This window comes from Stegodyphus dumicola, chromosome 2 (genome assembly GCF_044657685.1).
Source record: "Stegodyphus dumicola isolate Sdum_Otavi_A_Nest chromosome 2, ASM4465768v1".
NCBI classification, from domain to species: domain Eukaryota; kingdom Metazoa; phylum Arthropoda; class Arachnida; order Araneae; family Eresidae; genus Stegodyphus; species Stegodyphus dumicola.
In genome coordinates, this window is record NC_140769.1 from 80,332,887 (window position 1) to 80,346,551 (window position 13,665).

General features: G+C 30.8%; 1 protein-coding gene across 4 annotated transcripts in view; it reads left to right on the forward strand.

The window, feature by feature from the left end:
- The first annotated feature begins 6,887 nt into the window (after nucleotides 1-6,887).
- LOC118205274 (kinesin-like protein KIF19) overlaps nucleotides 6,888-13,665 on the forward strand; it is a 194,914-nt gene continuing 188,136 nt past the window's right edge. For all 4 annotated transcript variants that reach the window (XM_085810805.1, XM_085810807.1, XM_085810806.1 and 1 more), the window contains exon 1: nucleotides 6,888-7,086. In XM_085810805.1, the coding sequence (XP_085666931.1) occupies nucleotides 7,030-7,086 (57 nt within the window). In that variant the 5' untranslated portion in view covers nucleotides 6,888-7,029. The remainder of the gene's footprint in view (nucleotides 7,087-13,665) is intronic.

Here is a 13,665-nt window from a genome sequence, read left to right on the forward strand (position 1 = left end):
TCCATAACTGTATAGATCCAATATTCATGAGATGTAGTTTTTCTTCAGAAAGATGTGTCAATAAAAGTTTTTGGTAGTTGACACATAAAAAGTCAGTTTCATAATGTTCTGAAATAAGTCCCTGAAATATCTGAAATGTATATACAACAAATTCAGTAGGCCACAATAACCCCCCCCTCTATCGATGCACTCCAAATAATCTGAAAGATCATTTTCACATTCTAAAACCTTATCAGAATGTAGATTATTTTTGCATTTTGAACAATTTGATTTATTAGAAACTTTTCGAGCCTAACATATCCACCTATATAAATTAATACTCTCATATCTTTTTCCGTTATTTTAAATGCTTTTGAAAAGGAAATAATTTCATTAAACCTTTCAGTGCTACATTCAGTACTATTGTCTAAATCATCATTATCTGTTTGTAATGTCTTTATTGTGAACTCCCTGTTTTTTGAAGAATTCCAATTCATCCAGCTAATTAACTGGAGTTTCTTTTCAGATTCTAAAGCCTGAGTCAGTGAAATATGGTAATTTGCACCACTCATTTGGCGATATTGTCCAAATCTTGCCTCCAAATTGGCTGTTTGAAATTTTCCATACAGCATATACTGGAATTTTAAATTCTTTAATAAATAATCCGAAAGCTGGATAAAAGTTGTGGTTGTATGTTTCAGTGCATGGTATGTTTCTCTGTTGAGTTGGTCAACAGTTTTCCGGACTTTTTCCTGTCATCATCATTCCATTTTATCAACCACGTACAAAAATTTTCGAGAAATTTAATTTTATCATCATTAATTGAAAATATTGGTTCACGATTCGGATCTTCTAAATGGAGTCCTTTGCGTGGATGTTTAACATTGACAATACTCCACCATTTCATAATTATTTCTATGAAAAATTTTGTTCCTCTAACAGTCTCTCCATATCCTGTTTTGTTTTCTTTTAATTCGACATGTAATGCTGCAACAGTCTTTTCATCAAAAAGTTTAACGGCAGTAGAAAAACATTCTGCCGTTCTAAAGAAGTTAGATATAGAACTTTTTTCGAAAGAGCTGGAGCTATTTTTATAGAATGCTGCTTCTCTATGTTATATAAGTTTTTCAAGTGCAATAGACTTCACAGTACAACTTATTATCTGTGTCATCAAAAGGTGGAACATTAAAGGTTTGATTGGCTTCAGCTTGGTTTAACCAATTATTCCTTATACATTTCAATAAATGAACTGAATCAGATAATAAAAAAATCTTTTTTCCCAAACGAAATTCTTTTTCAATAGCAGACACCATATGACCACTGCATAGCATTTCAAATATTTTTCTGCTAACATAGTTGTTGTCGGAAATTATGGAAACAACCTCGAAGCCACAATCATGAACAAATTTTACCACCTGTAAAGTCTGAATTTTTAAATCGTTTGGATTGAGATTATGGACAGGAAACATTGCAACAACTTCTTTATTTGAAGATAAGATTGAAGAAATCGTAAAGGTTTGAATTGTAAAAGCTTCTTGAGACATATCTGTACATGACAAGCCTTCAATTTTACCATTCTTATATGCAACAGTAGGTTAATATAAATCTCATCAAGTAAAAGATTCACAACCTTTTCATGATTTTGTAGTTGTGAAGATTTATGAGATAAAAACTTAGCATTTAACCCCGTTGCCGACCCAACATTTAATGCTAATTTTATTAAGTAGGAAGGATGTGGTAAAATCGACGAGCTTTGTCGTATTCGAGAATAACACGTAGGGCTGCTATAAAATAATGTACAAGCCCATATCATCATTTCAGCTGTGTAGGTTGGGCGTTTAGCTTTCAATAATGATATCTGTTCCCTAAAAAATTTAATCGGTAGATCATAATCTGTTCTGATGTATTTTCAGAATACTTCTGAAGAGTTTTAGTTACCAAATCCAGCATTTCTTCGACTGTTTTTGAGGTTTTCTCATAACTGTACAAATGATTTGAAAGGTTTTCAAATTTTGACCATTTATTACATAATAGATCTTTTCCCAAAAGCCATTCAAACATACTTGTTATACTTTCACGGAAAACTTACATTCAAACATACCTTTAGAAAAAACTGAAACAGTTAAATCATGCTCGACTTTAAATGACACAGTGACTGTTGGACAATCTTCCATCTCAATACGCAAAAGTATATAATCATATGCTTTCATTATTGAACATGTATTTGGTGATTTATTGCTGTAAAGTTTCTAAAATTCTGAAAAGGAGGCAATGTTGTCTGCAGCACAGAGTTTTTTTTTAAATTATTTTCACGCCGTTCATTTATTTCACTTGTCCTGTCTTCTGGTGTCTTTCGCTTTTGTGGTAAAGGATAAGATAAATATTTAGGTTGACCGTAAAAAATAGTCGGATATGTATCTTTTGATAAAACTGGCACTTTTCTTTGAACTGTTGATACTGTCCCATCAGGTCGTGTTGCTCTATCGTCTCTTATGATGAAACGTTCATTAAAATGCAAAATGCATACACAAGCACATGATCCCGGTACAAAGTCTTTCCTATTAATTTTACTAATCGATGTTTTACACAGCATTTCATCTTTGGGGAACTTAACAGTTGCAATATGATATTCGTTTGGAAAGTAATTTGACTTGCATCTCGGAACGCTACATTTTCGCGGCATCTGTAAAAATTCAATTAACACTGTATGATGCACCTTAATTAAATAATAACTAAAGGGAAAGGAATTACAGTGAATTATTTAATGCTATATAATTAATATACTGTAGAATATAATTATTAATACACTTCTATTTAAGCTTAGCGACTGTACAAAATATATGTACAAACTCAAGCTCATTATTTTTTAACTTTCAAGAATTTTTTTAAATACTATTATTCTTGTCTAATTTAGAAGAAGGAATTATTCCAATAAAGCATTACGAGATTCGGGTTTGATGCATAGTTTGAAAATGAAAGATACAACAGAAATTTACTAGATTGTTATAATATTTAACATGAGTGTTATGGCGTATGTAATAAATATGTATTAGAACATGAATAAAAATGGGGGGGGATCTCTTTAGCTTTCATTTATCATAAAAGTGTTTATTTTGGATCATTAACTAACTTCACTTATTCAGAAGTAAAACGATTGCTCTTTGTACAAAAATTCGTAAGTGAACTTATTCATTTTTTTGACAAGTGCAAATAAAAGTTACTACATTCTGTACCTTCAGATCCTTGAATAGGATTTATATCTCACTGTAAATTAATTAACTCCATTAATATATATTTTCTGGTACACTATTCACGCTCGTTTTAATGAAAAGGAAAACAATATAAACTCGGATTTCAAGTAAATAAAATCTTGAAACCTTTGCAGCACTTTATTTACAACTATATAATCGAAATTTCTTCGTGAGTCGCATAAAGTTGCTTCGCAGGTCTCCAATGTGAGATTACTGGTCTATAACAGATAAGATAGATACCTACCTCGTTTTGAATACAAAATATACTTCTGAAAACTCGAGATAAATGTGCCAAAAATCAAATTATTTCGAAAGTTTGCCACACAATGAAAACAGTACCACATTGAAGGAGAATGAACATTTGTGTGCCCCGGATATGGCTAAAGTGGAAGTTCTAAAATGTGTTGATTTGTATAAGAAACGTGCTTGAGCAGAATTAACCTCTGTATCGAAAATTTATAAGGAGTAATTTCCAAAGCTAGGGGCTCCGGATTAGATTTCATAAGAGAAATGCCGGAATACAGATCTTTGAAGTCATCTCTCTACCGAGAAAAACACAAAAGTCTTAGGATTTTTGACTATGTCGCAAACTAGCGAAAGTCTGATATTGCCGAGTATCTGTAAAGAAAATTTCCTTATTAGCGACCAGAGAGAGAGGGAAAAATATTGTTATCTGCCACTAATTACACTCTCTAGGAAAAAGCAAATATTGCTTTGGGACGGAGCTTTCAAATCTTGTTGCCCTTAGGTTGAAAAATTATATAATATTTATACTGATTGTGGAAGCACCGCTGATGAAACAGCTATGCATTCTTCTGTATATGATCCTGATGAAACTTAAAAAATTATTTGCTTATATGTTCATCGTTTTAAATGGGCTTGCTAGATTTTCTGGTTTGACAAGGATTGTCCCAGTTTGAAGGTATGGTCCTGGACAGTTTGTGATTTTGTCCCGTTATATATTAAAAAAAGCAAATATACACACATTCAAAACACATTTTTAATGCCTTCCTGTACTATTGTACTGTATGCCATTGTTTTTAGCTGAATTATGGAAAGCGTAATTATTTGTTTTCTGTGTCTATAAAGGAGAGTTCCCATTTAATGAGTATTTCTTTAAATGCCATGTTATATTTATTGCTACTTATATGCTCATGTTTTCAGCGTACACGTCTTCAACCTTATTGTTGGTGTTTTCTATTTCATTATTTATATATGCTTTTTTATTTGAGAAATGCCCTGAAAATCTGCATCTCATTCCACATACTGATGTATGTTGACTCAGTAAAGAAAAAGTTTTTTTTCAAGATTCGTAAATTTAAGAAATAAAAATATATATGAGTACGAAAAATCAAAATTTTATTGAACTAATCGATTTTTGCTGGCTGGTCGATTTAGGTTTTTCTATACAAATAATTGAGAAATTGAGTTATTTAAACCTGGAGCAGCAGAGAAAAGACAAGCATATAGCTTTAATAATAATGGTCTGTTAGGTGATTTAATGCTAAATTGGATTTGTAGATATCACGTCTGCAAATAAAGTCACTTGTGCATTTTCCAAATATGAAAAATGATAAGCGAAGCTGAAATTGACGTGTCCTCATCATCAATCATCAACTTTCGATTACTTCCAGACCAGCTGTAAAAACGATTTCAACGGTTTAATATTATCATCATACAAGCCAGTTTCCCTTAGAAAGTCCTCCACGAAGGCATCCCTTCCCTTAGACAGATAGCCCTTGAGGCTTTGCCGTAATTGAATAACTTAACCTGTTCAAGTAAGAATGGAAGAACTGGAGCTAAAAATCTGGACCGTCAAAATGACGTTATCTTAAAATCCAATGTATCAGATGACAACTTCTGGAATGTAGTTGCCAGAAACAAATTTCTTTTTTTTTTAAAAGACTATTGTTACGAATTTTGTGCTTAGACAGCTGTTTTAGTAGAATTATGATTAAAATTGTTGTATTCTCCGTGCAACGCAGCGCGAGACAAATTTTGAGAGAAAGCTATGTCGGAAAAGGAAAAATACAGGAGCACGTGCATTTAACATTGAGTAAATGGATATCTCAGTAATTTATATTTAAATTGAATAAATGTAATTGACCACTATGTTAGCAGTAACCGTAATTCCCTCCTGTTTTTACTTTCTAGTAATTTCGAGAAGCAAAAATTGCTAGAAATATCTCGCGCGACCGGTCGAAAGCTATAAAAGCCAGAGAAAGACGGTAGGTTCCTTCATAATGGCACCAGAAGATTCATTGCAAGAAGAGGTAGAGTAAGCATCATATATAAAGACAATGGTACCAACTTTGTAGGAACAAATAATGCATTAAACGAACTTGATTGGAAAAAAAATAATGAAGTTCTCAACAATTGAGAAGATTAAATGGAAGTTTAATTCTCCAACCGCTGCTTGGTAGCATCTCAGTTCTTTAGCAGTTTGAAGTATAACTTCTCTTAATTACTGCGGAATATTGCGAATACTTGTACGAATACCTCTGAAGAAAATTCCAGAGTTCTGATATATTTGATTCGATAAGAAAAAAATTTATTAACCTATTATCGGACTTGAATATTCAATCTATTACGAACGCGTACGCACTCAACAATATCATACAAGATAAAGCCGTTTTTTGAGTTCCACAAATACTTGTGTGAATCATTATTTTCAAGAATGAATGTCACAAAATTAAAATACAAATTTTACTTATAGATGAACATTGTTTAAGAGTAGGAATATCATATTTCCCTAATTATGAAACAGTGGACAAAGAAATGCAATTTCAAATATCGCATTGACTTTAGGTATTACATTTGTTACAAAGAAATTTCATACCAAAGAACTGTAAATCTGAGAAATTGTAATCTTTTGTCTGTATTATTAAGTAATTATTTATTTTACATAAGAATGCAATAAATAATTTTTCAATCTTAAAAAATTATATTTTTGGAATAATTTTTATTTTTGTATAATATGTGTATTATTAACTATGTTAACCTATAAATTTACCTAAAAATGTACCCACAGCTCCACTGATATTCTAGAATGTGCTCAAAGGTACACAAATGTGGGGGATCCTGATGTATGCTATGAAAATAATGTGTAATCTGGCTATAAACACCAGAAATTGAATCGATTAAAAACGTGTAAATCATAGTATAAGTCCGAATATTCTTTTGTCTAAATTATTCGACTGAGGCAGTTTTTTCCTGTCTAATTTCACCTGCGTTAAATTCAAGTGATGGTTTAATAGAAACTGTATATTGAGTAAATTTTTTTTCAGTTAAATAACACTAGTAAAATTAATTTATTTAGTCAAGATCAACTATAATATTTTTTTCCTGTACCGAAAAAGCTGTTTAATTAAGAAATGTGTAATTAAGAAAATGATTTTATTTAATAATTACATCGAATGTTTTAGATAATTATTCACTTATTGAAAGTGTTCATTTAACACAGACTGATCAATAAATCAACTGTTTTTAGTAGAGTAATAAAGGAATAAGACTAAAAGGCTCTTTGATAACTAACCCAATAGACGGATCTCGACGGAAAGTTTTGATGTCGCCAGATGGCGCTGCTTTTCAGAAAAGATCCGATATTCAATAGCGGATGCCAAATTGGAGAAGTAAATTTGCTTCTCACACATATGACTACTGAGTGTTAGTTCGGTAGGTGGTGTGATGTTCTTTCTTTGATGAGACATGCAGGCCTCATAAATGTGAATCGAATGGCCTGTTACTGTTTAAATGGGATGTTTGAAGTCAACGGTAGCAGATTTGACATCAAATTGAGATGCCGAATAACAACAGTACGATAAAATCGGATCACTCCAAAACTCAACAATTATCGGTGAGTTGCCATTTAAAAAAATCGGAAAGTTTTACTTGTTTTCATTCATATTTAATGTAATTTGAGATCTCTTGTGTATTAGAATATTTTTCAACCGAATTTAGCCTCTGATTTTTTGAATCTGAAATGGAATATGTTACCTTTACAATATCAACATGTATCATGTTTATGTCTCGTTTGTTTTTGACGCAATGCATTCAGCTGCATGTTCCTTTCTAATTATAAAATATTTTATGGTTTATCTGAGCTATTATGAATGCATGGAATTTCGAAAAGCTGTTAATCATTTTAAGTTTTTACATGGCAATGACTAGCATATAAAGCTACCAAATTTAAAGCTTGTAAAATTAATATTTTCAAAAATTGTTGTTTATGTATGATTATATCGAATATTAGTACTCAAGTCCAACAATTGTGCAAAAATATTTAGTATAAAAAAGAAGAGAGGCTAATCTCAAAGCAAATTTTTTCATCTGCTTATATTAAAAAATTGAAAATTAAAGCCCTGATAATCAAATCAAATCTTACGGCATCTTTGTATAGCTTAAAGGAATTTAAATTTTGACATTTTCCTTTAATGTTATTAATTTTCAAATGTTTAAGTATTCTACAGCTTGTTTAAATTCTGATTTCAGTTTCTGAGTGTTATAAAATTTCTGATATTTGTTTCATTTAGAAGGATGATTTTAGGTTTAATATCACGTGCTAATCAGATAAGAAAGCGACGAAATATGATTTTTTTATTCCGTTTAAAATGATTTTCTTAAACATACTAGTGAAATTTGATTTGTAAATATCTGCCCCATTATTATCCTAAACAAAAAAGAAAAACATACATGGTTAATGTTTAAAAGGTTATAGGAAGTCTGAATTAAATTTCGATGTGTAAATTGCTACAAGACCAAAGGTGTCAGACTGCCATTTAGAGGTAGATTACTGAAAGGTTAAAAAGTTAGGCATGTAAGTATTATGAGAAAAATATAAAGTGTATAAAAAGTATTTTTCAATATTAGGACTTCTCCGTAACTCTTTGAGATAGTATCACATCATTAAGAATGATAATGAATGCACTTTAACAAAGAGATGACCAATTCTCTTGCATTATTTACAAATAGTCACATCTGTAAAGAATTAATTTCATATTTATAAATAATTTATTGTTACACATTTTAGCCATTTTTAAAATTCTTCAGTAGTTAGTAGGCTATTGTGATCTATGTTTAAAATACAACATATTAATTAACCTGTATATTTTGTAAAAGTAGTGTATAATTCATATTTTTCTTTCATCGGATTATTGCTATACTTACGGAAATCCATATAAATGATATGGATTATAATCGATGAAACATTTAAAATAACTTAAGTTTTTAGTTTTAGAAGAAAAATATGTGTATGCGATGGCGTATGTTAAATATGTAGCCCGAAGTAATTTATGTTTAAAATTAGTTGAGTTATTAGTTATTGGCTGCGCAATGAGGAGAATTTCATTCTTGCCTAGCAGGATAAGAAATAAATTCTCCCTCAATTTAGTTGTAACGATAACTCTCATGAAATGTACATAGCTAGGTTATTTTTAACTTGTTGGTGTTGCTTTTTGGGTTATTTTTGTCATTTTTTTATGTGCAGATTAATTTTTGTTTTCAAATTTTAATGCAGTTTCACAACGCGCTCTCTTTATTAGAAAACTGATTTAACTAAATGGAAAAAGAATTAGGTATTCAGTTAGATAACTGCTTTAATTTTATTCTTTAAGATATCTTACCCAGTCGGTTTCGTTTTCCATAATATGTTCTTATAACTAGGGATACACAGTTTTCAAAATAGATGCGAATAAATTCGAGATTTGTCAGTATTTATTATTAAATTCGAAGTAATGCTTATGAACATGAACTGTTTTGAATTTCGTGAAAAACAAGTGCTTAATGTAATTTGTTTAACAGTTGCCTTCTAGCCATTTGCTACATATTAGTTCTAATTCTCTGGCTCTTTTTTTAGCGTACTTACCGTCCAATCCCTCCCTCCTGTATATATCTTACTCACTCAACCTACGCCTGTAGTCTAACTCAGTCAGTTCAGACGTGTCACAAACGATAGAATAAATGCTCATTTCTTTTCTTCTGTTTTTTAAATGCATAATTGAATTTAGTGATCTAAAAATTTTATCAGTATCTTCATAAAAAGGAGATAATTGATACAATAAAAAAGTTTACACAAGAGAGTTTGAGTAACACACATATCGTAATGTATAAATAGTCTAATGTTCGTTTAAAAGGACAGAAGAAAGATCCCCTTATGAAATATAGAAGCTGGTGGTAGTAATTTAACGATTAAAAATGTATGCATGGAATTAGAGACAGATCACAATTATCGGTAGTTTCCCAGCGCAAAAACTTGTCAAAATGATAAAAGAATTTATTGAGGATATAGTGAAACTGTATTCAAAAGGCAGTTTTTCGCTGTATGAAATCAGATGATCCAACTGTGCATGATTATTTAGTAAAACGGGTGTTTGGTTTACATCATATTTCTTTTGGATATACATCGGAACTTAAATATGTATCATTTTGCTCATATTTTGAAAAAGAAGCTATACAAAAAAACAACGAAAAATAAGTAGGTAGTAGTAACAACCCTATCGAAAACTATTGATTCAGAAACAAAACAGTCATGCTTTTTTGGCTGGCAAATTTTTTAGATGCTGTTAATTCTTGCATGTGTTCTCAAGCAATAAGTAGTTCACACGTTGAGGGAATATAAAACAGTAATACTAAGTGACAGATTTAGTATCAGGCTTTGCTCTCTACATGACTAGCCTGCTTCAACTTGCTAAAAATTCTTCTTGGAAACCGTTTTGAACTTCCATTGCTGGATGCAAAAAGTGAACCTTATTAGTAAAATATTCTAAATAATTTAAAGAAGTAAGTACCATTGCAGCCGAAATGAGAACAGCTGTTTTCGCAATCGGAGGGGGGGGACAAAAATAAGAGCTGCCTACTTTTGGTAATTATTAGACATTTCAGTTCATGGTAGCAAAACTTTATCTTGTACCTGTTACAACCAGATGGAATCTTGGTTTGAATCTATCGGTTGTTTGAGCGAATATATGGAACGTATTGTTGTTTTTCTCAGTGAATATGAGGATAAAAATTCAAATAGCGGTTTTCTAAAGGAGTGTTTTGAAAATAAAATTATATCTCATAAAATACGGTTCAGATGGTTTCCTAATTTTAATTCTGTTGAAAAACTATGAAATTGATTCAGAATTTAAAAACACGAGACTATGCATTCCTTTACATCTAGTGGAGTCAGTTAGATGATTTTCTTTTGGGCGTGAAAGTGGTAGTTGATTTGGGTTTAGGACAGAATATATTTTAACAAATAAGAGAGAAAGTTGATCAGAAGTACAAAATGATACTGATGACAGCAGCAGAGAAGAGTTTGAATTGATTCTACACATCCTATCAAATGCAGCAAACGAGTTCTATAAGCATTATTTGCAGATTCTTTTGTCCATCTGTTCCACGAGCATTCGTACCTCAGCTTTGATGCCAAACGTTTACTGGAAGGAACTCTTTGTAAAATTTTCTGCGTAAATATATTCCAAAAGGCCAGCTCATACAATCATTTTCACAAATAACTTTTAGTCAGTCGTTGATGTCCGTCAGGTTCTTAAAAGCAGCAACATTATCTCATATAGTCAACATACTCTCTCAGTGCACAAAGGCAACTATTCAAAGCCTTCCTTGTTCCGTTAATAGCGTCGATAATGAGAGATACTTTGATCTGTAGCGTCGTAATGATAGCTGGAAGACTAAGTATCAAGAAAGAGAAGATTGAGACAGAAAATTATGTTAGCTTTCAATAAATTTTTTCCATGCTTTTGCAGTAGTTTATTAGATTAAAGTTCGGAAAACAAAGATTCGCATTTTTATTTATGTTTTTTATTTATTTGGCAAATAAAAGCGTAGTTTTTATATTTGACTTTTTATTCGCGCGAAATTTTCATTTTTTATGCGAATATTATGGATATCTGCTCATCAGAAGACTATCTTTTGTAATTAAAATTGCGTGGGAACTATATATATATATATACATTTTTTTGCACCGATATTCTTAATTTAGTTATTTTATTTATTTGTTTGGTTAGGTCAATCTCGAAATTAATTTTTCACCCCACTTTACTAATCCATGATTTTTGCTATTTTTCACACATATTTTACAATGAAAATGAAACCTATATATATATATATATACTGGTTTAATTTTGAATTGTGAACTCCTAAAAGCAAACGTTGAAAACATTCTAAAAGTAACATATGAAAATCTTCATAAAAGGTAAACATTTATAAAACCATTGAAAAATTTATCAATATTGCTTGCTTTATGAAAAAAGGTGGTGGGGGGCGAGAGAAAAATCAAACCTTTCTGACCGACCGTTAATATCTGAAATCTTTCAGATTTTTTTTTGCTTTACCTTTTTATGTTTTTCCCTTTTTTCCCCTTTTCTTCTTTTTCCTGCAAAATAAAATTTTTTTAACACAACATTTTAAAAAAAGTTTTACGTACTTTTTTTTAAATGCATCAAAATATTGGTCACCGACTAAAATAATTAGCTGATTTTTTATAGAATAGATAAACATATAAGGCGGTTAGGTATTTTACAGTAGAATCATAATGTAGTGAATTATTTTGAAAAATAATAACATCATACATAAAACGTTATATACGTTATTATAACATAAAAAAGTTACAAATGTAATTAATATAGATAATGAGTTTTGTGAGCAAAGGGATTTCAAATACAGCGCATATCTTTTAATTATACATTCTTAATAATATGATCATTAGCATACATTACTATATGTTATTGCCTCCCGCTCCCATTTCTCATTACTAATGCAACAAAACGAAAACCTGCAGAAAGTAATACACTAAGATCACTGGCGAATGTGATTGTCGCTTTGATAATTTACTTGTATTATTTTTGAGTGCATTAAAATATTTTACAATTAATGTTTAATAATCAAAAGCGAAAAGTTAAAGTCAGCAACTTCTAGCCCTTCGCTAAATTTTCCATATCTTAATTTAAATATGTTATTTTATTTTTCGTTGTGTACTGAGAATACTCATGTAGGTTTGAAGTATCTTTGTTTCCATTTGCCTGCTTTTATTTGGAATTCGACAAATTGGAGCATCATAATTTATATCTAATATCCATCGCAGTTCTCTGCTTTTACCATTCCAGTTCAAGATTACTGAAAAAGCAGTTTGATGTAATGCCCTAATACGTGACGGACTGCATTACGAATGCTGAAAAATTTCCTTGCGAAAGATTTGCATGGTTCTAGCTAGTTTCAATGTAATTAGAAATAGAAAGTGAGAAATTGCTTTAGTAGAAAGCCATTTCTGATTTCATTAACGGGACTTATATACTGCAAAATGAAAATCGTAATTTAAGATTGAAATTTTCAGCAGATGAACAAATATAGTTATTCATAAGATAATTTATTTGTTATTTTATCATTAAACTACCTATATAATCTAATATTAAAGAACATCTTCAAAGACTCGTTAAACATATTGTAGTTAAAATAGCATATAATAAAAAAAAATGTTGGTTGTGCATTAGCACTGAAGGCGTAATGAGTACGTTTTCTCAAGCACAGAATTAAAGAATCATAAGTCAAAAATTTTAACTACGAAATCTTTATTTAATAGGATAATTTTGCTTAACTTAAGCATAACAAAAGTAATAATGTTCACGTAGATTAAAATTCTGAAGTATTGAAAAGAATAACTTACAGAGAATCAACATCAGTACTAAATATCATCAGGCTTACCTATATTAGGCAATAAGAAAAATAAACAGGAATATACTTTGCCGTAGTACCTGAAAGAGAAGAAAGTACTACTGGATTAGACCTTTGGCCAGGTACAAGTAGCTAGGGTGAAAATCAAATATTCTGCATTGCGCACGAGCTTTACTTTCTCTCGCCAATATATACCTTGGCGCACGTTCGTTTCGTATGCCTTTCGAGTTTCATTATGCAAAATACCTAAATTTATGCTAACATTGCCCCTGTTTTGCTAATGAAACTCATACCAATTGTAATTCATTCCTGCAAAACTGAAATTTAGCTTTAGGAATTGGTTTAGTCATAATATCAGCAACCATTTCTTCTGTTGAAAGATAAGCAAGTTTTACTATTCCTTTGTTATTCAAGTCGCGTATATGATGAACTTTTGTATCAATATGTTTAGTGCGTGAACTGAATTTTTCAGATTCTACAAGTCTTATAGTAGACTGATTATCTTCAAATACCTTTATCGGTAGAGTTTGGGGTAGATTGAAATCTTCTGTTAATTTTAATAGCCATAATAGTTCTTGCGCAGCTTGCGATAGTGCAACATATTCAGCTTCTGCTGAGGATAAAGAAACAAGTTTGTTTTCTTGAAAACCATGAAATACAGTTCCTTCCTAATAAAATAACACTTCCTGATGTAGATTTTCTATCTTCAATATCTTGTCCCCAATCAGCATCTGAATAAACTGTAATATTAGGTTCTTCACTCGAC